The sequence below is a fragment of the Glandiceps talaboti genome, chromosome 8 (assembly GCF_964340395.1).
Source record: "Glandiceps talaboti chromosome 8, keGlaTala1.1, whole genome shotgun sequence".
In the NCBI taxonomy this organism is placed as follows: Eukaryota; Metazoa; Hemichordata; class Enteropneusta; family Spengelidae; genus Glandiceps; species Glandiceps talaboti.
In genome coordinates, this window is record NC_135556.1 from 444,993 (window position 1) to 472,602 (window position 27,610).

A 27,610-nucleotide genomic window follows, 5' to 3' on the forward strand; every position below is an offset into this window, starting at 1 on the left:
TGGTAGGCAAGTGAGTAAACATTTGAAAAATGTATGCAAATATCCCTGGCAACCATAGCAACAGCCAAATGGTGGTGTATTTCACAAAGATAACAGGGATTAATAGACAAGCCAATAAACATTCATATAATTTATGTAAATTTGCCTAGCAACAAGACCACGCACATAGCAACAGCCAAACGATCACATATATTGCAAAGATAAGAGGAATTAGTAGACAAATGAGTAAATCTTTTTATAATGTATACAGTATGTATATGTGCCTAGCAACAAGACCAATCCAATAGCAACTGCCAAATGATCACATATACATGTATTGCAAAGATAACAGGGATTAATAGACAAATGAATAAACATTCGAAATGTATACAAGTATGTCTAGCAACATGACCACACCCATAGCAACAGCCAAATGATTGTTGCGTGATCAGAGTAGTGATATCAAAAACAACTATATGAGGCCAAACAACATTAACCAGGTTTGAAAATGACAACATAAACTGCCAGTTCCTTAAAACCTAATCATGGGGGGTGGGGGTGGGGGGCTATGTCATTCTCAATGACTTGTCTTTTCTGTTTTTTGTAATTTTGGGGGGGTATTTTGAAATTATTTAAATCATAAAGCCTACGCATTATGACCGACACCATATTGGAAATCAGCCTACTAGACTGAAGTGAGCAGCCACTTTTCAAAAGACACCATTGACAACAAGCAATGTGGTATGATATAGAATTCTACGCGTAGTGCCCTCAATGGTAAAAGACTGTTCAAAATAGGGGTGCAGTGTTCAGCTTTATGATAATGAGCATGGGTATCTGAGCATATGTTCTGCGGCCACCGCCATTATGTGTATTGCATCAACCATCTCATTATAATACATTCATGCTTCGAATGGCGTTCTTGGCGAAACAACTGCGAATGCCTTTGACTCGGTAAGTAAAAATTAATGTATTTTCATAGTAATTGAGCAGAATTAGGATAGTTGAATATTGATTTGAGTCCTTGTTGGTGCTATAAACCATTTTGTTGTGATGTTGACAGTTGTGTTTTGTCTGACCACATTTTTACAATATGAAATGTATATCTGTACTTGTCGAACATTCAAAGAAACGGCGACTTTCTGTCATAAACATGTCTTAATAAGTTGTTTTATGATTATGTTGTTGAAATTAATTTGTCTGATATGCTCCAATTGCTGTACAAGCTCATCAATATTTGACACAGAAACTTTCATCAACGTATGTGTATTGTTTGAAATTTACACTCATTCACATGAGTACGTAGAATGGTGTACTTGTCTCAACGTCAACATTACAATTCTGCCGATGCTAAAAGTAACACCTTTTAGCACCTTCTTGTACCTGTACCCATATGGTGAATAACGCCACCAGCCTAAGCTTTGGGGCTATGTGTAAATAAAACTTGTTTGTCTAAACTAAGCATCTTGCTGGAACTCTTTGACACCTCTCAATCCGATAATGGTCAGTAGTTGTACCTCAGATCACAGACAAGAAACTGTGTTCCTTGCCTGTGCTCAGATGTTGTACCATGGATCACAGTCCTGCTTGCAGACGGTGCACGCGTTTCGCTCAACACCGTCCTACGAAAAGTAACCGGCCTATAGCGAGTGCGAAAACAAAATACTTTCGCACCAATAACAAAATAATTACATATAATTTTTTTTTTAAGAAAGCTTTCAAATATTAGCAATCGGTCGAATATGTACTCATTTTACATCTTTTTGACGATAGTAGTCGCTGGTACGATCACAAAAAGTGTCGAAATCGGAACTTTTCCAGTTCCGACTGATTTCAAAGTCCCGCCTTACAAACTCCGCCACATTTGATCGGGCGTCCACTTGGGCATAAATTACGATTGAACTTGTGATTTCGGGATTTCTGGTCCTCCGGACTGGGACTAGTACTTTTGTAGCCAAGGCGAGGTAAAATTACTAAATAGTCAATTTATTGCTGATATTTGACCACAGATGCGTTAAATCTTTAGTTTCTAGCATTTCAGGTAAGCCCAGGTTTCACAACTGTCTCTTTGTAGGCGACTTACTCCGTATGCAAGCAGGGCGACATGGACCCTCAGACCACTAGTGGTCAACCAGTCTGAGATGGATCATAGACCCTACGAAATGGATGTAGCCTAGTAGAAATGTCTATATTTGTGAACAGTAAGGAAAGTCTCTCAGATAGACTGTGTCCATGACTGTACAATGTTGTGTCAATCAAGGCCTCTTCGCAGGTTTGTGAAAATGATGCTGGGGACTAATCTCCATTTCAAAAAGGGAAGTTTTTCTAACTAAAAAGGGTGTTTGTCCTGAATGTTCGATAACTTGCATTTCCGTCATTTTATCGTCTCTCTGTTAATTTTAGTGACGAAGGGATATGATATTCTATAGAACGCCTTTTGTTTTACCAATTACAAACAATAACATGTGAAGGGCGATATAATGTTGCCTTGTCCGAGAAACGGGAAGTACACTAGCTGTTTTCACTTCACTGCTCACACTTACATTGAAGAGCTATGTAGTCATCTTGGCTAGTCTATTCTATTGTCAAACAGAATTTTCCCACAAATTCAACATCACTGTCAGAATATATGCGAGAAAGGTTTACCACGTTTAATCTTTATTCATCCTGGATTCAATAGCAAGTGTACATTCTTTGATGACGGATTTGCGAGTGCAAAACATTATAAAAGCACGGGACTGCAATTTTGTGTTCCTTGTCTGTGTAACCTCAGACCACTGAAAATATTCATTAGTGGTCTGAGTCTGAGTTGGAACACATCTCCGTTTATAGTGCTAGTTGTGTGTATTCACTAAGCCGTTTCAATATAATAATCATATGGGCGTTTTATTTTCAACATCACGCAAACCATTGGCCTCTTTTCATGGTAGCGATTAGTCTATCTGCTAGACCTCGGATGTTCTTCCGATACAATACGACACACGACCAAACATCGCTATCGAGGATGGAACATCCAAGGCAAGCCCTCACTGCGAACTTCGTTCGGTTATAGTATCGAAAGAAAGCACGAACATCTAGCAGCAAGACTAGGTAGCGATTTGACAGACGTCAACAATGTCGAATTTTAGACCCTAATATTACTCTTCGCACGTACAGAGTACTTTTTATAGGATAATATCATAAAAAATGAATCAGAGCAAGCATCTAACCTAGAGTCTAAAATTAGATTTTATCCGATAATGGATATTTGTGTAATGTCGCGTCTTCATGGGGTCAGGTGTAAAAAAGAGGGGTCAAAGTTTGGAAATGTGCACTCAGAGAACTGCGACACAACTGCTGACAGAGAGTTCTCAAAGCATATTTCAGAGCTAAGGTAGCTATTGTCCTGCGTGTTCATTATAAAGCAGCCAAGTTCGTGTCACAATTTGTAAAATAACGCTACGACATTATACTAAACAATAAAGAATAAATAAGCCTTTGAAGTTTCTGTGCTCCTACTATAAATACTTCCTATGAATCTGGCCACAGCTACTCATGTCCTAGTCTAGCTGCTAGACCTCAGGTGTTATTCCGAATTTACAATACGACAAGGATGGGCGTTCGCCATCACAGCGAACTTCGTCGGGAGAAAGCCCGAACATCTAGCAGCAAGTCAACTTTCTATAGTGGTCTGAGTGTCCATGCATACAATGAAAAGATGGAAAAGAAGATTATGCAAATACCCGACACTTCTTTATTTCTGTTGATATAGATGATGAGGCCAATTAACACATTTCTATTAACTAACCTCGGATTTCCGAGGTTGGGAAGTTCTCAATTGGTCACACTTTAGCATCGGAGAGAACAGTAATGATATTGACAGGGCACTCATAATTGATCCTAAATTGCATAGCTGTGTGCCACTGTACAATGTAGTACATCTTCATATTGATTACTAATCGAATTGACTCTAAAGTTCATAGGTTTTTGTATTGTTAGAATTTTACAATCACGTGAGTGCACTGACCTAATTGTCACGACATCATTATTGACACAGGGAATTCAAGAATAGATCGTAAATTGCATAGCTGTTGTCCAAATTTGTCGAAATTGTTGCATCAATTGTTTTTGACTGTCAGACGTATTTTTTTTTCCACGTTCATAAAAAGATTGATTTGCAATTGGAACAGTAAGTTTTTCAGAGGTTGAACAAAGTGGCAGTCATCTGAATGGGTAATGTGTTTTCACACGCAGTTTGTTTTGATTTTTTTAGGTCAACTGACTATACTGTCTTGCAACTAGTAATGACTTGATCAAATGTACATCTTAATTTTGAGTATGTGGTTTTTCAAATCAATACTGGATTTTCTCCATGATGAACTAAATTACTGTTTATAATTACATCTATTGTACTAAAGATTTGTTATAGATGAAAATTCAACTTAAAAAAAATGAAATGTAAGTTTATACCATGGGTCCATTTCTACATGACAATATCTTTGTTTGAAAAAGGTGAAAACTGAAAGCACAAGGTGAAACATGATTGTTGGTAAACCTCATTAATATTATGCAAATTATAAATAAATTAGCTGCTGTGGGATCAGAAATCCTCACCCCCCCCCCCCCCCCCAACCTGGGGGATCAGAAATCAAATGTCCCTAGCAACAAGACCACACCCATAGCAATAGCCAAATGATCACATGTTGCGAAGATAACAAGAATATTAATAGACAAAATGAATAAACATTTTAAAATGTATGTAAATATGCCTAGCAACAAGATCACGCCCATAGCAACAGCCAAATGATCACATATATTGCAAAGATTATATCAGGAATTCATGCACAAGCAAACAAAAACACTAAAAAATGTATGCAAATATATCTAGCAACATGACCAAGCCCATAGCATCAGCCAAATGATCGCATATATCGCAAAGATAGCAACATGGTTGGATAGGCAACTGGATAGTCATTCAGGAAATGAACACCTATTGTTAGCATAGACTAGCATGTGGATAAACATTTTTAAAAATTGTACAGTTGTGCTACAATGCTATTGGCGGTATTTTTAAAGTGAGGGGAGGGTATTTTTCAAAATGTTCTTTTTTTCATAAACTGACCTGAGAGTGAATGATAGGAGCTAGCTAGCCACACTAAACCATGCATTGATGGTGTACTGGTTTATGACATAACAAAAACACATAATGTAAAAACACAGCAGTGCAACAATTCTAAAAATTTAACAAGTGGTAACAAGATTGGGATTTCTCCAAGTTTTTACGGAATCATATATTCACTAATTTTCAAGTTTTTGGTCCTTGTCTGAAAAAAAAGATATCATAAATTTGAGCAGTGATATTCATTGATTTTTAGATTAAATAATTGTGACTACTGTCCTATCTTTCTAAAAAATATATACTCTGAAGAAATGACTTAAAATTACACAATTTTAATTGCTTTCTTTTTCTAAGGTGTAATGTGTAGTGTGTTATTTTCAAAAGACAGCTTACTGGGAACTCTTGTTGTGAATGGAATATTTTCTTAAGTAGATAATAGTATATGTGTAATGTAATATATATGATTTCATAGACAATAAGTAATTGTCCCCACTCCTGAATGTAGGTGATCACGACAGTCGAGAATGGCAAGCTTTCATGTGTTGAGAATAGGAAGCGGGCATTTGAACAACATTTTTGACAACTAAGTCACTGGGACATGTAGAGCTAAATTTCTTGCATAAATCATGAAAGTGCAAGACAACCCTTGGGGAAGGGAATTCCGTTTAAATCTGGTTATTGCATTAAAATAACTTTATTTTTATTTTGCAGATAATGCCAAGAAGAAAAATTGGAAGAAGGCAGCTGTGAAAAAAGTGTGTTCTCATTTGTAATTTAATAATTCTGTGAATCAGTGATCATGCTTTCAAAGTTGACATTTAGGAGGACTTTTCAATTGCATAAAATTTCATTTCTCTATTATATAATCATGCCAAACCAGAATTGCAAAACAATCTATTACTATCCAGACTAACTTAGGCCAAATAAAAAAATTTGTTTGGTTCCGGTTACCCGACCCCACCTAGTTTTTCACACCGACCCTAAACATTTTTTACGTATTCAAGAAAAATCATGAAGTCTCGCAAAAAATAGTGGGTGCAGAAACTGACATCAACTTAAAAAGACAATATAAAACCATTCTTCCAATCTGTAATGGCTGTACATCTGATAGGAATAAATAAACAACACAGAGACCATTTGGAAAACAATGGAAAACCTGAAATAAACACTCACACATGAAAAAAAAATAAAATAAAACAAAATAAACAATCTACTTACCCCACCTATTTTAAAATTGAATGTAATCGGAACCACATTTTTGTTTTTTTTACACCTAAACAATCTCAAACTTGTGAACGTAGAATGAAAAACCTTTCCATATGACCTTGACGCATTTTAATCGGAATCACAATTTTGTTTTTTTTACACCTAAACAACCTCAAACTGGTGAATGTAGAATGAAACCTTTCCATATGACCTTGACGTATTTTAATCTGAATCCTTCCAGTCCATGTATTTTAATCTGAATCCCTCAAGTCCATGTATTTTAATCTGAATCCTTCCAAGTCCATGTAATTTAATCTGAATCCTTCCAGTCCATGTATTTTAATCTGAATCCTTCCAAGTCCATGTATTTTAATCTGAATCCCTCAAGTCCATGTAATTTAATCTGAATCCTTCCAGTCCATGTATTTTAATCTGAATCCCTCAAGTCCATGTATTTTAATCTGAATCCTTCCAGTCCATGTATTTTAATCTGAATCCTTCCAGTCCATGTATTTTAATCTGAATCCTTCCAGTCCATGTATTTTAATCTGAATCCTTCCAAGTCCATGTATTTTAATCTGAATCCTTCCAGTCCATGTATTTTAATCTGAATCCTTCCAGTCCATGTATTTTAATCTGAATCCTTCCAGTCCATGTATTTTAATCTGAATCCCTCAAGTCCATGTATTTTAATCTGAATCCCTCAAGTCCATGTATTTTAATCTGAATCCTTCCAGTCCATGTATTTTAATCTGAATCCTTCCAGTCCATGTATTTTAATCTGAATCCTTCCAGTCCATGTATTTTAATCTGAATCCTTCCAGTCCATGTATTTTAATCTGAATCCTTCCAAGTCCATGTATTTTAATCTGAATCCTTCCAAGTCCATGTATTTTTGTATTTACGTTGAAGAAACATCAAATAACTAAATTTTACTAAAATGAACGTGTGATAAGTTTTTTGTTTGATGTTACTGTGGAAAAAATAAAATATTGCTGTAAATGAACAACTGAAATATGGATGCCTACGTGTCTATGATGAATGGGTGTATGTATGTTAATGCATACTCGAACTCCACCCAACTCCACAGTGAGTGAGATATCCCACAATTCAGCCTGTTTTGTATGCTCAGACATTGAATTTAGAACCATGGCAAGTTTCCCAGTGTACAGAATAATGTGGTAGATTTTGAAACATTTTGTAACCATATAATTAGTGTTGTTATAGCCCCTTATTGCTCACTTCGACATGGAAAACATCTTATGGCATGGTCATGATAATGTATTCAATCATAGACAGTCTATGATTCCATGTAGCCTATAGGCTGACATTGTAACATACAGTTGATGAAGTTAAAATTAGGGGTGAAAATAGAATTCTTGTAAAGTGATGACTATAATATAAAAGTACAATATTTTACCAACTTTCTCATAATTAATAATCCCATAGTTATAATTTAAATGTGTTCTATAGTGTGTGTGAGTCATCATATGAAACCACTAATTACTTTATTACTTTGCTAAAACAAAACTTCATAGTGGAAGAGCTCAACAGCAGAACCACTTCTACATTTGTTACCAAAAAACAGCGGAGCTATTCTGACCAATAGGTCACTTGTTTGAATGTTTATTCACTTGTCTATGAATCCCTAATGTTATCTTTGCAATATATGTGATCATTTGGCTGTTGCCCTGGATGTTGGCGTGATCTTGTTGCTAGGTATATCTGCATACTATTTTATGAATGTTTATTCATTTGTCTATTAATCCCTGTTGTTATCTTTGTAATATATGTGATTATTAGACTGTTGCCAAGGGCGTGATCTTGTTGCTAGGCATATTGCATACATCTTTTGAATGTTTGTTCACTTATCTAAGAATCCCTGTTGTTATCTGTGTGAAATACACCACCGTTTGGCTGTTGCTATGGGTGTGGTCATGGTTGCTAGGGATATCTGCATATATTTTTTGAATGTTTACTCACTTGCCTACCAGATGATGTTGTTATTTAACCAAAATATCCTGCCATGTGGTTGTTGCTAAGGGCATGGTCACGGACAAATTGTGTCAAAATGTTTTGAAGAAAATCTGCAGAATAACTTTTCTAGAAACATCTCGCCAAGTTTCAGTCTCATTGACCAACTAATTTTTGAGATATAATTTTTTGACCAAAATTCACATTTTCACACCTAATTTGCATATCATATATTTGGTCAAAAATAATGATTTGGTCAAAAAACTTAAACTCCCAAACTACGGGGCAGATGGGTCTGAAAATTGGCGGGAATATTCTTAGGGATGTTTAGATTAAGATTTGTTCATAACATGATGATTGCATTAGTAATATGCAAATTAGGGATAAAATGTGTCTTTTTGGTAAAAAATCTTTAATTCCAAAACTACTAGGCAGATTGGGCTGAAATTTAACGGGGAGTGTATCTGGGTGTATAGTATCTGGGGGTGTAAACAACTTAAGGTGAAAAAAACACTAGACCGATTGCCATATTTGGTGGGTATATTACCCTGGGTTCCTAGTTGGGAAATTGTTCAAATCAAAATGATCTAATCACCGGTGTATGATTTGGGTCCGGTGTGTAATTTTTGGTCAAATTTAGAATTGTTCATAACATGATCCCATTAGTGATATTCAAATTAGGTCTGAAAATGTGGCTGTTTTTTAAAAATCTATAATTCCAAAATTAGTGAACAGATTCAGCCGAAAATTATTGGGGATGTATAGATGAAGGTGAAGTCACAACATGACATGATGATCCCATTGGGATTATGCGTATTTGTTCATAACATGATCCCATTAGTGATATTCAAATTAGGTCTGAAAATGTGGCTGTTTTTTAAAAATCTATAATTCCAAAATTAGTGAACAGATTCAGCCGAAAATTATTGGGGATGTATAGATGAAGGTGAAGTCACAACATGACATGATGATCCCATTGGGATTATGCGTATTTGGTCTTAAAAATCTTGATTTTGGTCAAAAACTTATGATTCAAAAAGTACATGGGGAATGGGGCTGAAACCTGGTGGGGATGTTTCTGGGGGTGTTATTCTGCAGTTATTGTTCCAAACATATTGACAAAACTGGCCCTTAGTAACATTGAAATGATGCACATTACAAAGATAACAACAGGGATGAGTAGGTATTAAATAAAGATTTTACAAATGTATGCAAATTTCCCGAGCAAAAAGACCACCCCATAGCAACAGCGAAATGATGGTTTATATTGTAAAGATGAAAACTAGAAAGGGTAGGCAAGTGAAAGTGAAAGATTCCTAAAATGTATGCAAATATACCCAGCAACAAGACCACACCCATAGCAACAGCCAAATGATGAGCTATATCGCCAGGATCAACAGGAATTGTTAGGCAAGTGGATAAAGATCCAAAAGGTTAATTCAAATATGGCTAGCAACAAGATTATGCCATGGCAACAGCCAAATAGCCAGTAGTGCTTCAGTGGTGTGGTGTGTGTGTGTGTGTGTGGACGACTTAACCTCAAAAACCGCCCAACCAATTGCCTTGGTGTTTGGTGGGGAGATTACTTTTGGTGTCTAATTGGTAAATTGTCCAAAGCAAAATGATCACTTCACAGGTATGTGATTTGGGTCAAAAAAATGTTATGTTTAGTCGAAAAAATTAATGGGCAGATTGGTCTGAAATTTGGTCGGAATGTTCTTAAAGGTTTGTAAATTAAGAATTGTTCATGACGATGATTCCATCAGTAATATGCAAATTAGGACTAAAAATGTGTCACCTTATCAATTTTGTTGTGCTAAAAAGGTACAATTGTGCTACAACGCATTGGTGCTATTTTTATGTATTATTTTTTGCATTTTACTATGTATTTTACTACATGTTTGTTTTGAGTTTATTATTACTTGAGTCTGTCTTTATATCTATTTAATTGCAGGCATTTAAGTTTCCCTTAAAGGAACTCGAGAAAGTATTATCTTGTCTTATCTTATTCTTTCTTATGATGATGTCTATTTCTCTTGTTCATAGATATGAAAGCAAAGGGAAGCAGTGGATGAACAGTATTCCAAAACTTCCTCCTGGCTATGTTGAAGAATCAAAGGAGGAACCAAAGAAAACAATGTCTAAATCTGCCAAGAAGAATGAGAGGAGGAAACAGAAAAAGAAAGAGAAAAAAGAATTTGGGTCAAGTGAAGCCCTAGGTGAAGACCATGCTGATGAACTTGCAGAGATGTTTGATAAAACCATGATAAATATTCCACGGCAGAACCAAGGAAATGAACCCAAGAACCCATCAAAAAGAATTAAAAATATCAAGAAGAAATTGAGACAGATAGAAGATTTGGAAGAAAAAATTGCATCAGGAACAATAACCAGTCCTTCTAAAGAACAGCTGGATAAAATTGCTAGGAAACAAGACTTAGAAGATGAATTGTTGATGTTGGAGGATTAGATAAATGAATATTCACAGAATGGAAGGGGAAGAGACATGGCAGATTGGGACAGACAGAGTAGAAGGGGAAGAGACATACACACTGACAGATAGGGACAGAGTAGAAGGGGAAGAGACATACATACTGACAGATAGGGACAGACAGAGTAGAAGGGGAAGAGACATACACACTGACAGATAGGGACAGACAGAGTAGAAGGGGAAGAGACATACACACTGACAGATAGGGACAGACAGTAGAAGGGGAAGAGACATACACACTGACAGATAGGGCCAGACAGTAGAAGGGGAAGAGACATACACACTGACAGATAGGGACAGACAGAGTAGAAGGGGAAGACATACACACTGACAGATAGGGACAGACAGTAGAAGGGGAAGAGACATACACACTGGCAGATAGGGACAGACAGTAGAAGGGGAAGAGACATACACTGACAGATAGGGACAGAAAAGAAGAAGAGACATACTGACAGATAGGGACAGACAGAGTAGAAGGGGAAGAGACATACACACTGGCAGATAGGGACAGACAGAAGGGGTAACAAAGTTTTATAACCTGACAGGACAGATAAGAGATACTGAAAGACTCCAATTGATATCAAACTGTATAAAACAGAAATGGTGACACTGTGATTGATGAAAGTAACACATATTGGTAGATAGTGACAGATAAGATGCAAGCAGACACACCCATTGGAAGGAAAGTGAGCAGGAGTATGAGGCAACAATTCTGGTGAAACTAGCAAATAAAAATATGTAAAATTGAAAAATACACCTTGAAAAAATAAAATAGCATCCTAACCAAACTAGAGAGACAATTACATTAATTTTATAAGATGATTCTCAGAACACATTTGTAAAGTCTAAACGAATGAAAATATGAAATCTATTCCATACAATATATGTTAAAACGTTGACAAAATGGGTACACTTATGGATGTCATTGAATACTCCCCCACGAAGACAAAATATTCAAATAGATTTATTGTGTTTCCAATGCTTAATATACATTATCATGATTATCATTACAATGATATAAGGAAAAGAAACACATTTTCTATATGATACATGGAAAGAGCCTATAAAAGAAGGCAAGGCTTGTCAGGCTAATGGAGTTAAAAGCTTTACAGCATTCTTGCAAATATTCTAGCAATCATTGTCATAAAGTGCACATTCTAAGCTTTCACAAAAGATATAACACTAATACCTTTGTGGTTTTCATGGAACTTCCAGGTATTGTTGATGTCCATTTCACAAAAATAGTACCATCATTTGACCTTGACCTTTGATCACCAAGTTCATTTGCCAAATGTATACTATATGTAGATAGCACATGTAGAACCATTCACATTGTCCAAATACCTTTCTTATTTCCCAAAGATGTTCAAATTTACAGAAAGACATTGTTTCTTGTTATTCAGAATGATTGACACAGTAATGGAGTTAAGAACTTTCTTACAATCTTTTGAAATTTCACAAACATTTGCATAAATTTCACCTGAGCTTTCAAAAAAAGTGTGGCACAGCTGCCTTTGTCATTTACATGTGAAATGACACTAACATAATTCAAAAGATTTTACCAAATATTCCCATTTCAACATTTGTATAATCGGTTTCATTTGACCTTGACTGTCAATCACCAAAGTATAGAACTACATGTATGTTTATAGTATATGAATACACATTTATATCATGCAAATAGCTTTCTTAATCCTAAAGATATTGCAATTTCTTATGGCAACTTATTTGGTAAAATTGGGAAGTGGCTGCCACGGTAACTGTTCTGATAGCTTTATGCTACTTAGTAGAAGTTACCTTGGCAACCACTTCCCAATTTTAGTATTTTTAGCACAGCTGAACTGATAACATTCAGTAGTGCTAAAGGCATGGCAAAGTGTCTGTGTGTGTGTACTTGACCAATTGCCATGATATTTGGTGGGTATATTACCTTGGGTGTCTAGTTGGGAAATTGCTCATGTGTGATTTGGGTAAAAAATGTGAGTTTTGGTCAAAAAAACTTAAAACTACAAGTACTCAGCAGATCAATTTTGAACTTGGTTGAAATGTTCTTAGAGGTGTTTAGATTAAGAATTTTCATAACATGATGATCCCATCAGTGATATCCAAATTAGGTATAATAAAAGCGCCTATGGTGTTGTAGCGCAACTGTTGACAGAACACTTTAATTTTTGTAATCATTATATAATCTTGTTGTTAGACATAATTGCATACATTCTTTGAAGATTTTCCAATGCCTTCCCATCCATGGTGTTATATCTGCAATATACATCACCATTGATTGTTACTATGGGTGTGGTCTTGTTGCTAGGCATATCAACATACAATTTTGCAATGCTCATTCATTTACCTTCCTGTCACCAGTGTTATTTTGGCATTATATGTCAGTGGCATCCTACGTTCTGTTCATATATCAACGTAATTTGTATCAGTACATTCTCCACCATGTTTCCTTTGTTACGATTTTTTGCTTTTCTAGTTCTGTAACTGATTAGCAGAAATTGCCCAAAGTAAATAAAAAATTGAATTGAATTGTCATTGTTTACCTGTTGCTATGGGTGTGGTTTTGTTGCTAAGGGCATTTACGTATTTTAACTGCCTACCCATCCCTGCTGTTATAATTGTCAAAAAACCTATCATTTGACTGTTGCTAAAGGTGTGGTCATGGTTGCTAGGGCCAATTATGCAAGTACGACATGCTCACAATTTGCTGACTAACAGTAACACTTTCAGAATCATAATCAAATTTCAACCCCAGTAGTTTGAGTGGTAAAGCTCAATACAAAAATCAATTGTATCATCTACAAGACAGACAGACAGGCATTTTACCTTTAACCTGCAACCTGTAGTACAGCGTTAAAGTTGGGTAGACAATGTTTTCAAGTAACCTCAAGGAGAGATTAATTCCTGTGCCATTCAGTACCCCCTAAAAATTTTAATGGTTTAATGAGATCAATAAAACAATGAGATCTGTACACTCCTATGGCCTAAATATTCCTACCAGACAAATCATGTTTTTAAATAGCTCCACTGTCAGCAACAGCTGCGCAGAGCTTAAAGGTTAAAGGTTGATTCTCCGTCATCACGCATATGTATGTCAACTTTTTTTATTCTCATCTTCATCTCCAAAACCAAGTCAGAACACTTTGATATTTGGTCTGCAAGTTGCTTGGGGAGGCTGTTCAAATTTGTTCATGCCAAGTTGATCTGTGCCATTTTCAATTTATCAATTTCTTCTCAAATACTACTTGTCAGATTGCTTTAATTGATATCTCTTACTCAGATTTGTTAATTTCAAGTCAGGGCATGTTCTCTTCTATTTTTAACATTTACATAACAATAGGCGCAGCGGGGTACAATCGGCTCACCTGTGAATGACTCATCGTCCTTTACCTCTATGACCTGATTTATGTAAGCTCGAGTTGAAATGAAATTGGATAACCATTAAAATCTATTAGTTCTTTATTTTGATTAGTTATTCAAATTCGAAGACTAGTTGTATTCATTTTTTTAATTGGTACTGGAACATTAGCAGGAAATGAATAAGTGACAGCTTCTCCTATTTCACCCCGATCCTGTAATGTTAAAATTTGTAAATAATTAGACCTTTTCCCATTGATGTAATTAGTAGGTGTATCTATAATATCACAGTAGACTACATATTCAGTCACAGGAAGAAAATCTGCTTTGTTTGGACTAATACTCGATGAAACATATTCTTTCTCTTTAAAACCAAGTATCTTCGCAAAATTCTTAGGCCTGGAAAAGTCTACTTTAATATTATCACCGAGTACCATCTGTGTTTTTCCTGTTGGCAAAATTCTCTTAAAATTAATCAATTTCATTCTACCAATCGCTTGTGATAATGTATCTACATTGTAATTACCTGATTCTACTTTTTTAACTGACGTTTTATTGTTAGCAGTAAAAGCAATTTCATTGTTTTCTTTTGTAATATTATACCAGGAATTATATAGTTTACACTCCAACAGTCGTATCTGTTTATAACCAGTCAGCGTTTCTGTAAAACTGATAGTAATATCATTAGATTCTTTGTTTATATACAACTTCATTGTTTTTTGTTTATATATATATTTATATATATTTATTATATACTTAGTATAATATGCCATCAAATTTTGGATTAGGTATGATAGCACCACAAGGATATGCACTTAATGATCTCAAAGATGTTAACACACCCACAACGTATTTAATCGGACGCAATAATAATAAAGATTTCTTCTTAAAATGGAAAAATAATTCTAAATCATTTAATTTAGAACCAGCGGCAGTTCAATCACACGAGCATACAAACAAATTAGTAGATCTAAATGATATAGATGAGACAATCGAAGAATATAAAGTAACAAAACATCATGTACCATTTGGCTTTGCATATAGCAACAGAGATAATAAGTTCTATACTTTTGAATTACCAAGAGATTTTGTTGAATTGATTGAAAAACCCTTAACTATTGACCATGGTTTAACTGACCGAGTTCCTTATGTGTTGGTTTATAATGACAATAATATAATAAGACATTTAGTTTAACTGATATCAGACACTATTTACCGGAAGCAGATCCTAGGTTAGACCTGTTGAACCCAAAACTGGATTTAAAAATGGATGCTTCAAAAACAATAGTGAAAAGTGACAGTATTTTTCGTAGAATTGTGAATTCAGGAGAATGGTATTGTAGTTATATTATTCAAGAAGGAATTATTAACTTATTTTATGATGCGCAGTTTAATGTAACTGGTTTGAAACCTATTGATGAGGCTAAATTAACATTGATTTCTATTAGTGATGCGATGACGTACAATATAAAAAAAAGTAAGCAGTGGTGCCATTATTATTAAATGTATTAAATTAAATACTGAGGGTGAATACGATACGCTTTTGGATGGATTTTCAATAGCACGTTACCGACGTACATTATTAACTATTGAAATTCATATTGATAATGAGAATATTAATGTTACTTTTACAGAAAATAAAGTGTGTCATCTAAATTAGCAGAAGCGTTAATAGAAAATAAAAAAAGTGTTATATGCAATAACACAAGGGTTATTGTTTCTAGATATCAAAACAATAACTTTGAAACGTATGATTCTTATAGATTTAAAAGTATTTTAAACTCAACTTTTTAAAAAAAAGTTAAATATTTAGTATTATATACAAAATGAATAAATCTCTTAGTTTATCTTTCAACGATCTTAAGGATTTTAAATCTATGAAAACAATACCAGGTGTTAAATATCAGATAGAATATGAAAATAATATGTTTAAATTAAAGCCAATTCCACCTAAAAAACCGGAGTCAGAGAGAATTGCAATAATTGAATTTGTCTGTAAAAAAAATGTTAAGGAATTTTCTCATATAATAAACACGGATAAAGTAATATTTGATAGTGATAAAAACGATTATTTTATTCAACCAGGAACTTACCATATTCAACATTTTTTAGACTCTGGTCATATTCTCCCTCAGTTGAAGTTTAAAGAAAAAAATGAGAGAGCAATAGTTATTTTTTATATAAAATTCGATGATGAAAAAAAAATATCTCATTTAACATACGTTATAAACAAACAAATTTTACCAACATCTATGTCTCGGTTATTTCATACTGAAAAAAAAGTTAAAATTAGTATTAATTTTACGGTCTTCGATTGCAGTTATACAAAAATAACTTATCATTCCACTTTGATTATCAAACCTTATAAAAATAATATTTTTAAATATATAGTATAATTATAAGGTGATATTACAAAATGATTGACCAAGTTACCACAAATATTAAAACGATACAGGATTTAACAGATTATCTTACACAAGTATGTAGTGCGTATAGACGTTCTTACAAATTATTAAGTCTTGTTAATAAAGGAATACTTATTACTAGTGGAATTATTTCAGGAGTTGGTGCATTAGCTGCTGTTCCCGTAATTCCAGTTTTCATTAGTTTATTAGCAGCTGTTCCAATAGTTGTTACAGTTGTCAACCAAAATTTAAAATTATTGGATAAAGTATCACGATTAAAAGTACAATATCAGAATTTTAAAGAATTACTAACATATACGCAAGCAAATATTTACTCTGAAACACCTCAAGAATTTATTCAGGAAGTATTTATGAAGTCTCTTGAAATGCAAAAAGCTGCCAATTATACTCCACCTTTGGAACGTTATTTAAAGTATTATAAACTGAATGGATATTCAGATATTGAAAAATAATTGAAAAAAAATATTTTATTTAAATACTTTATATACTTTACTATAGCTTACTAATATGGACCAGTATTTGCGAGACTTGTATTATAATTCTGATTTAGCATACAGCGGCATCACAAAATTGTGGCGTAAAATCAAAGCAGACAAGAAACAAAAAAAAGTCGATAGCGTTAAATATAAGGAATTGAAACAATGGTTGGAAGAACAAGAAGTTTACACTATGCACAAACCAGCGATTAAAAAGTTCCCTTACCACAAAGTAATTGTTTATGGAATCGATGACCAGTGGCAAGCTGACATTGTAGAGATGAATACTATGCCCAATGACCAGAGTAAAAATCAGGGGTATCGTTACATCCTGACTGTTATCGATGTGTTATCGAAGTATGCTTGGGCGATACCACTCAAGTCAAAACGTGGTATTGAAATGGCTGATTCCTTTGAGTTGATTTTTAAAGACCGTGAACCGAATAAAATACAGTTTGATGAAGGACGGGAATTTTACAATAAGCATGTTAAAGATCTCTTTGAAAATCGTGAAATTGAGTGGTTTAGTACATATCAGATAAAAAGGCATCAGTTGTCGAGCGTTTTAACAGGACACTTAAATCACGTATGTATAAATATTTTACTGATAAACAAACTAGAAATTGGGTCGACGTACTAGATCGATTAGTGGATGGTTATAATAATACCTATCACAATTCAATCCACATGACTCCGAAGGAAGCATCATTACCAAAGAATGAAAATATAGTTTGGTATATTTTGTACGATGCTTATTTCACTGTTGAATATGGAACTCCGAAGTTTAATATCGGTGATACCGTGAGAATTTCCAAATACAAGAACGTGTTTGCCAAAGGATATCTACCAAACTATACATGTTAACTTTTCAAAATCAAACAAATTATCTTTGGTCCCGTTATTGTTTACACTCTGGAAGATTTATCGGGTGAAGACATTGAAGGCACGTTTTATGAGCAAGAATTATCGATTGATATGACTAAGGAATCGAAACAACACTATAAAATTGAACGGGTATTACGTAAGAAAAAAATCAAAGGCTATGAATACACATTGGTAAAATGGTTAGGATATGACGATAAATTCAATTCTTGGGAATCGATTGAAAATATTTAAAAAATTAAAAATATTTTAAAAAATTCAAAAATAGTATAATTAATAAATAGTATAATTAATAATTTATTAATGTATAGTACAACAGTTTGACAAAAGTTTAGCAACAGTTTAGCAACAGTTTAGCAACATGTTTGGAGAACATAATATAACTAAATTTTTAAACAAGTACAAAGAAGTCCTTGGTTTTAAAAAATATGCATGTATTAATTGTAAATACAGGGGTAAAATTGAAAGATCAAAGTTTATATCAGATTATTTTATCCTTTTGTAAAGAAGTCGAAAAAAAGAATTTTTTTAAACGTATTGAATTCTTAAGTTTTTTTTTTTTATATTTATAAGATTTTTATTGGTAACTTCAGTTGTTTACAATATAAGTTGCTCTTGTATTACATAATAAGATGGTGTATTGTTATCCATTTGTTACAGTGCCTTTCAAGTTTGTCTTTGTTAACAGCTATAATATACTCACAGTGATAATTGTATTTTACATGGTTCAAGTATAGTGCAAAGTGCGGTTTCAAGTTTTTCATCTTCATAGAGTAAATGTGTCTCTTGGCCAACAGAAGCAAGTGGTTATACAGATTTGTGAAAGTTATGTTTCCAAATAATATCTCACTGAGGGAGGGCAGGTCGAATAGAGTAAAGCAATTCTTGAAACAATTTAAAAAATCTTGCCAAAACTTTTGAGTTTCATTACATGAGTGGAATAAGTGCCTTAAAGTTTCATCATCTCTTTCACAAAAAGTGCAAGCTGGAGAGATCTGCATTCCCCTTCTCTTCAATTCATAATTTGTGAACAGAATGTGTAATATTATACCAGGAATTATATAGTTTACACTCCAACAGTCGTATCTGTTTATAACCAGTCAGCGTTTCTGTAAAACTGATAGTAATATCATTAGATTCTTTGTTTATATACAACTTCATTGTTTTTTGTTTATATATATATTTATATATATTTATTATATACTTAGTATAATATGCCATCAAATTTTGGATTAGGTATGATAGCACCACAAGGATATGCACTTAATGATCTCAAAGATGTTAACACACCCACAACGTATTTAATCGGACGCAATAATAATAAAGATTTCTTCTTAAAATGGAAAAATAATTCTAAATCATTTAATTTAGAACCAGCGGCAGTTCAATCACACGAGCATACAAACAAATTAGTAGATCTAAATGATATAGATGAGACAATCGAAGAATATAAAGTAACAAAACATCATGTACCATTTGGCTTTGCATATAGCAACAGAGATAATAAGTTCTATACTTTTGAATTACCAAGAGATTTTGTTGAATTGATTGAAAAACCCTTAACTATTGACCATGGTTTAACTGACCGAGTTCCTTATGTGTTGGTTTATAATGACAATAATATAATAAGACATTTAGTTTAACTGATATCAGACACTATTTACCGGAAGCAGATCCTAGGTTAGACCTGTTGAACCCAAAACTGGATTTAAAAATGGATGCTTCAAAAACAATAGTGAAAAGTGACAGTATTTTTCGTAGAATTGTGAATTCAGGAGAATGGTATTGTAGTTATATTATTCAAGAAGGAATTATTAACTTATTTTATGATGCGCAGTTTAATGTAACTGGTTTGAAACCTATTGATGAGGCTAAATTAACATTGATTTCTATTAGTGATGCGATGACGTACAATATAAAAAAAAGTAAGCAGTGGTGCCATTATTATTAAATGTATTAAATTAAATACTGAGGGTGAATACGATACGCTTTTGGATGGATTTTCAATAGCATGTTACCGACGTACATTATTAACTATTGAAATTCATATTGATAATGAGAATATTAATGTTACTTTTACAGAAAATAAAGTGTGTCATCTAAATTAGCAGAAGCGTTAATAGAAAATAAAAAAAGTTTTATATGCAATAACACAAGGGTTATTGTTTCTAGATATCAAAACAATAACTTTGAAACGTATGATTCTTATAGATTTAAAAGTATTTTAAACTCAACTTTTTAAAAAAAAGTTAAATATTTAGTATTATATACAAAATGAATAAATCTCTTAGTTTATCTTTCAATGATCTTAAGGATTTTAAATCTATGAAAACAATACCAGGTGTTAAATATCAGATAGAATATGAAAATAATATGTTTAAATTAAAGCCAATTCCACCTAAAAAACCGGAGTCAGAGAGAATTGCAATAATTGAATTTGTCTGTAAAAAAAATGTTAAGGAATTTTCTCATATAATAAACACGGATAAAGTAATATTTGATAGTGATAAAAACGATTATTTTATTCAACCAGGAACTTACCATATTCAACATTTTTTAGACTCTGGTCATATTCTCCCTCAGTTGAAGTTTAAAGAAAAAAATGAGAGAGCAATAGTTATTTTTTATATAAAATTCGATGATGAAAAAAAAATATCTCATTTAACATACGTTATAAACAAACAAATTTTACCAACATCTATGTCTCGGTTATTTCATACTGAAAAAAAAGTTAAAATTAGTATTAATTTTACGGTCTTCGATTGCAGTTATACAAAAATAACTTATCATTCCACTTTGATTATCAAACCTTATAAAAATAATATTTTTAAATATATAGTATAATTATAAGGTGATATTACAAAATGATTGACCAAGTTACCACAAATATTAAAACGATACAGGATTTAACAGATTATCTTACACAAGTATGTAGTGCGTATAGACGTTCTTACAAATTATTAAGTCTTGTTAATAAAGGAATACTTATTACTAGTGGAATTATTTCAGGAGTTGGTGCATTAGCTGCTGTTCCCGTAATTCCAGTTTTCATTAGTTTATTAGCAGCTGTTCCAATAGTTGTTACAGTTGTCAACCAAAATTTAAAATTATTGGATAAAGTATCACGATTAAAAGTACAATATCAGAATTTTAAAGAATTACTAACATATACGCAAGCAAATATTTACTCTGAAACACCTCAAGAATTTATTCAGGAAGTATTTATGAAGTCTCTTGAAATGCAAAAAGCTGCCAATTATACTCCACCTTTGGAACGTTATTTAAAGTATTATAAACTGAATGGATATTCAGATATTGAAAAATAATTGAAAAAAAATATTTTATTTAAATACTTTATATACTTTACTATAGCTTACTAATATGGACCAGTATTTGCGAGACTTGTATTATAATTCTGATTTAGCATACAGCGGCATCACAAAATTGTGGCGTAAAATCAAAGCAGACAAGAAACAAAAAAAAGTCGATAGCGTTAAATATAAGGAATTGAAACAATGGTTGGAAGAACAAGAAGTTTACACTATGCACAAACCAGCGATTAAAAAGTTCCCTTACCACAAAGTAATTGTTTATGGAATCGATGACCAGTGGCAAGCTGACATTGTAGAGATGAATACTATGCCCAATGACCAGAGTAAAAATCAGGGGTATCGTTACATCCTGACTGTTATCGATGTGTTATCGAAGTATGCTTGGGCGATACCACTCAAGTCAAAACGTGGTATTGAAATGGCTGATTCCTTTGAGTTGATTTTTAAAGACCGTGAACCGAATAAAATACAGTTTGATGAAGGACGGGAATTTTACAATAAGCATGTTAAAGATCTCTTTGAAAATCGTGAAATTGAGTGGTTTAGTACATATCAGATAAAAAGGCATCAGTTGTCGAGCGTTTTAACAGGACACTTAAATCACGTATGTATAAATATTTTACTGATAAACAAACTAGAAATTGGGTCGACGTACTAGATCGATTAGTGGATGGTTATAATAATACCTATCACAATTCAATCCACATGACTCCGAAGGAAGCATCATTACCAAAGAATGAAAATATAGTTTGGTATATTTTGTACGATGCTTATTTCACTGTTGAATATGGAACTCCGAAGTTTAATATCGGTGATACCGTGAGAATTTCCAAATACAAGAACGTGTTTGCCAAAGGATATCTACCAAACTATACATGTTAACTTTTCAAAATCAAACAAATTATCTTTGGTCCCGTTATTGTTTACACTCTGGAAGATTTATCGGGTGAAGACATTGAAGGCACGTTTTATGAGCAAGAATTATCGATTGATATGACTAAGGAATCGAAACAACACTATAAAATTGAACGGGTATTACGTAAGAAAAAAATCAAAGGCTATGAATACACATTGGTAAAATGGTTAGGATATGACGATAAATTCAATTCTTGGGAATCGATTGAAAATATTTAAAAAATTAAAAATATTTTAAAAAATTCAAAAATAGTATAATTAATAAATAGTATAATTAATAATTTATTAATGTATAGTACAACAGTTTGACAAAAGTTTAGCAACAGTTTAGCAACAGTTTAGCAACATGTTTGGAGAACATAATATAACTAAATTTTTAAACAAGTACAAAGAAGTCCTTGGTTTTAAAAAATATGCATGTATTAATTGTAAATACAGGGGTAAAATTGAAAGATCAAAGTTTATATCAGATTATTTTATCCTTTTGTAAAGAAGTCGAAAAAAAGAATTTTTTTAAACGTATTGAATTCTTAAGTTTTTTTTTTTTATATTTATAAGATTTTTATTGGTAACTTCAGTTGTTTACAATATAAGTTGCTCTTGTATTACATAATAAGATGGTGTATTGTTATCCATTTGTTACAGTGCCTTTCAAGTTTGTCTTTGTTAACAGCTATAATATACTCACAGTGATAATTGTATTTTACATGGTTCAAGTATAGTGCAAAGTGCGGTTTCAAGTTTTTCATCTTCATAGAGTAAATGTGTCTCTTGGCCAACAGAAGCAAGTGGTTATACAGATTTGTGAAAGTTATGTTTCCAAATAATATCTCACTGAGGGAGGGCAGGTCGAATAGAGTAAAGCAATTCTTGAAACAATTTAAAAAATCTTGCCAAAACTTTTGAGTTTCATTACATGAGTGGAATAAGTGCCTTAAAGTTTCATCATCTCTTTCACAAAAAGTGCAAGCTGGAGAGATCTGCATTCCCCTTCTCTTCAATTCATAATTTGTGAACAGAATGTGTAATATTATACCAGGAATTATATAGTTTACACTCCAACAGTCGTATCTGTTTATAACCAGTCAGCGTTTCTGTAAAACTGATAGTAATATCATTAGATTCTTTGTTTATATACAACTTCATTGTTTTTTGTTTATATATATATTTATATATATTTATTATATACTTAGTATAATATGCCATCAAATTTTGGATTAGGTATGATAGCACCACAAGGATATGCACTTAATGATCTCAAAGATGTTAACACACCCACAACGTATTTAATCGGACGCAATAATAATAAAGATTTCTTCTTAAAATGGAAAAATAATTCTAAATCATTTAATTTAGAACCAGCGGCAGTTCAATCACACGAGCATACAAACAAATTAGTAGATCTAAATGATATAGATGAGACAATCGAAGAATATAAAGTAACAAAACATCATGTACCATTTGGCTTTGCATATAGCAACAGAGATAATAAGTTCTATACTTTTGAATTACCAAGAGATTTTGTTGAATTGATTGAAAAACCCTTAACTATTGACCATGGTTTAACTGACCGAGTTCCTTATGTGTTGGTTTATAATGACAATAATATAATAAGACATTTAGTTTAACTGATATCAGACACTATTTACCGGAAGCAGATCCTAGGTTAGACCTGTTGAACCCAAAACTGGATTTAAAAATGGATGCTTCAAAAACAATAGTGAAAAGTGACAGTATTTTTCGTAGAATTGTGAATTCAGGAGAATGGTATTGTAGTTATATTATTCAAGAAGGAATTATTAACTTATTTTATGATGCGCAGTTTAATGTAACTGGTTTGAAACCTATTGATGAGGCTAAATTAACATTGATTTCTATTAGTGATGCGATGACGTACAATATAAAAAAAAGTAAGCAGTGGTGCCATTATTATTAAATGTATTAAAGTAAATACTGAGGGTGAATACGATACGCTTTTGGATGGATTTTCAATAGCATGTTACCGACGTACATTATTAACTATTGAAATTCATATTGATAATGAGAATATTAATGTTACTTTTACAGAAAATAAAGTGTGTCATCTAAATTAGCAGAAGCGTTAATAGAAAATAAAAAAAGTGTTATATGCAATAACACAAGGGTTATTGTTTCTAGATATCAAAACAATAACTTTGAAACGTATGATTCTTATAGATTTAAAAGTATTTTAAACTCAACTTTTTAAAAAAAAGTTAAATATTTAGTATTATATACAAAATGAATAAATCTCTTAGTTTATCTTTCAACGATCTTAAGGATTTTAAATCTATGAAAACAATACCAGGTGTTAAATATCAGATAGAATATGAAAATAATATGTTTAAATTAAAGCCAATTCCACCTAAAAAACCGGAGTCAGAGAGAATTGCAATAATTGAATTTGTTTGTAAAAAAAATGTTAAGGAATTTTCTCATATAATAAACACGGATAAAGTAATATTTGATAGTGATAAAAACGATTATTTTATTCAACCAGGAACTTACCATATTCAACATTTTTTAGACTCTGGTCATATTCTCCCTCAGTTGAAGTTTAAAGAAAAAAATGAGAGAGCAATAGTTATTTTTTATATAAAATTCGATGATGAAAAAAAAATATCTCATTTAACATACGTTATAAACAAACAAATTTTACCAACATCTATGTCTCGGTTATTTCATACTGAAAAAAAAGTTAAAATTAGTATTAATTTTACGGTCTTCGATTGCAGTTATACAAAAATAACTTATCATTCCACTTTGATTATCAAACCTTATAAAAATAATATTTTTAAATATATAGTATAATTATAAGGTGATATTACAAAATGATTGACCAAGTTACCACAAATATTAAAACGATACAGGATTTAACAGATTATCTTACACAAGTATGTAGTGCGTATAGACGTTCTTACAAATTATTAAGTCTTGTTAATAAAGGAATACTTATTACTAGTGGAATTATTTCAGGAGTTGGTGCATTAGCTGCTGTTCCCGTAATTCCAGTTTTCATTAGTTTATTAGCAGCTGTTCCAATAGTTGTTACAGTTGTCAACCAAAATTTAAAATTATTGGATAAAGTATCACGATTAAAAGTACAATATCAGAATTTTAAAGAATTACTAACATATACGCAAGCAAATATTTACTCTGAAACACCTCAAGAATTTATTCAGGAAGTATTTATGAAGTCTCTTGAAATGCAAAAAGCTGCCAATTATACTCCACCTTTGGAACGTTATTTAAAGTATTATAAACTGAATGGATATTCAGATATTGAAAAATAATTGAAAAAAAATATTTTATTTAAATACTTTATATACTTTACTATAGCTTACTAATATGGACCAGTATTTGCGAGACTTGTATTATAATTCTGATTTAGCATACAGCGGCATCACAAAATTGTGGCGTAAAATCAAAGCAGACAAGAAACAAAAAAAAGTCGATAGCGTTAAATATAAGGAATTGAAACAATGGTTGGAAGAACAAGAAGTTTACACTATGCACAAACCAGCGATTAAAAAGTTCCCTTACCACAAAGTAATTGTTTATGGAATCGATGACCAGTGGCAAGCTGACATTGTAGAGATGAATACTATGCCCAATGACCAGAGTAAAAATCAGGGGTATCGTTACATCCTGACTGTTATCGATGTGTTATCGAAGTATGCTTGGGCGATACCACTCAAGTCAAAACGTGGTATTGAAATGGCTGATTCCTTTGAGTTGATTTTTAAAGACCGTGAACCGAATAAAATACAGTTTGATGAAGGACGGGAATTTTACAATAAGCATGTTAAAGATCTCTTTGAAAATCGTGAAATTGAGTGGTTTAGTACATATCAGATAAAAAGGCATCAGTTGTCGAGCGTTTTAACAGGACACTTAAATCACGTATGTATAAATATTTTACTGATAAACAAACTAGAAATTGGGTCGACGTACTAGATCGATTAGTGGATGGTTATAATAATACCTATCACAATTCAATCCACATGACTCCGAAGGAAGCATCATTACCAAAGAATGAAAATATAGTTTGGTATATTTTGTACGATGCTTATTTCACTGTTGAATATGGAACTCCGAAGTTTAATATCGGTGATACCGTGAGAATTTCCAAATACAAGAACGTGTTTGCCAAAGGATATCTACCAAACTATACATGTTAACTTTTCAAAATCAAACAAATTATCTTTGGTCCCGTTATTGTTTACACTCTGGAAGATTTATCGGGTGAAGACATTGAAGGCACGTTTTATGAGCAAGAATTATCGATTGATATGACTAAGGAATCGAAACAACACTATAAAATTGAACGGGTATTACGTAAGAAAAAAATCAAAGGCTATGAATACACATTGGTAAAATGGTTAGGATATGACGATAAATTCAATTCTTGGGAATCGATTGAAAATATTTAAAAAATTAAAAATATTTTAAAAAATTCAAAAATAGTATAATTAATAAATAGTATAATTAATAATTTATTAATGTATAGTACAACAGTTTGACAAAAGTTTAGCAACAGTTTAGCAACAGTTTAGCAACATGTTTGGAGAACATAATATAACTAAATTTTTAAACAAGTACAAAGAAGTCCTTGGTTTTAAAAAATATGCATGTATTAATTGTAAATACAGGGGTAAAATTGAAAGATCAAAGTTTATATCAGATTATTTTATCCTTTTGTAAAGAAGTCGAAAAAAAGAATTTTTTTAAACGTATTGAATTCTTAAGTTGTTTTTTTTTATATTTATAAGATTTTTATTGGTAACTTCAGTTGTTTACAATATAAGTTGCTCTTGTATTACATAATAAGATGGTGTATTGTTATCCATTTGTTACAGTGCCTTTCAAGTTTGTCTTTGTTAACAGCTATAATATACTCACAGTGATAATTGTATTTTACGTGGTTCAAGTATAGTGCAAAGTGCGGTTTCAAGTTTTTCATCTTCATAGAGTAAATGTGTCTCTTGGCCAACAGAAGCAAGTGGTTATACAGATTTGTGAAAGTTATGTTTCCAAATAATATCTCACTGAGGGAGGGCAGGTCGAATAGAGTAAAGCAATTCTTGAAACAATTTAAAAAATCTTGCCAAAACTTTTGAGTTTCATTACATGAGTGGAATAAGTGCCTTAAAGTTTCATCATCTCTTTCACAAAAAGTGCAAGCTGGAGAGATCTGCATTCCCCTTCTCTTCAATTCATAATTTGTGAACAGAATGTGATGCAGCAATTTGAATTGGAATACTCTCGTTTTAGTGTCTATAGACACAATGAATGGTAGGGTGTACGTTGTAGCCCAATCCCCAGTGAAATCATATTCTCTTTCAAAATATTTTTCGCTAATTGGACGGGATTGATTTTGGTGTTGCAGGTCTTTTTTAATTTTAATTTTTGTGATTCGTGAATTCTTGATATGGCTATTCAACAGATAATAG

The 27,610-nt window shown here is 32.5% G+C and overlaps 1 protein-coding gene across 1 annotated transcript in view; it reads left to right on the forward strand.

The window, feature by feature from the left end:
* LOC144438532 (partner of Y14 and mago-like) overlaps positions 1-13,253 on the forward strand; it is a 42,348-nt gene extending 29,095 nt beyond the window's left edge. The window contains exon 3 of the mRNA XM_078127601.1: positions 10,304-13,253. Coding sequence (XP_077983727.1) covers positions 10,304-10,727 — 424 coding nt within the window. The 3' untranslated portion in view covers positions 10,728-13,253. The remainder of the gene's footprint in view (positions 1-10,303) is intronic.
* The last annotated feature ends 14,357 nt before the right edge of the window (positions 13,254-27,610 follow it).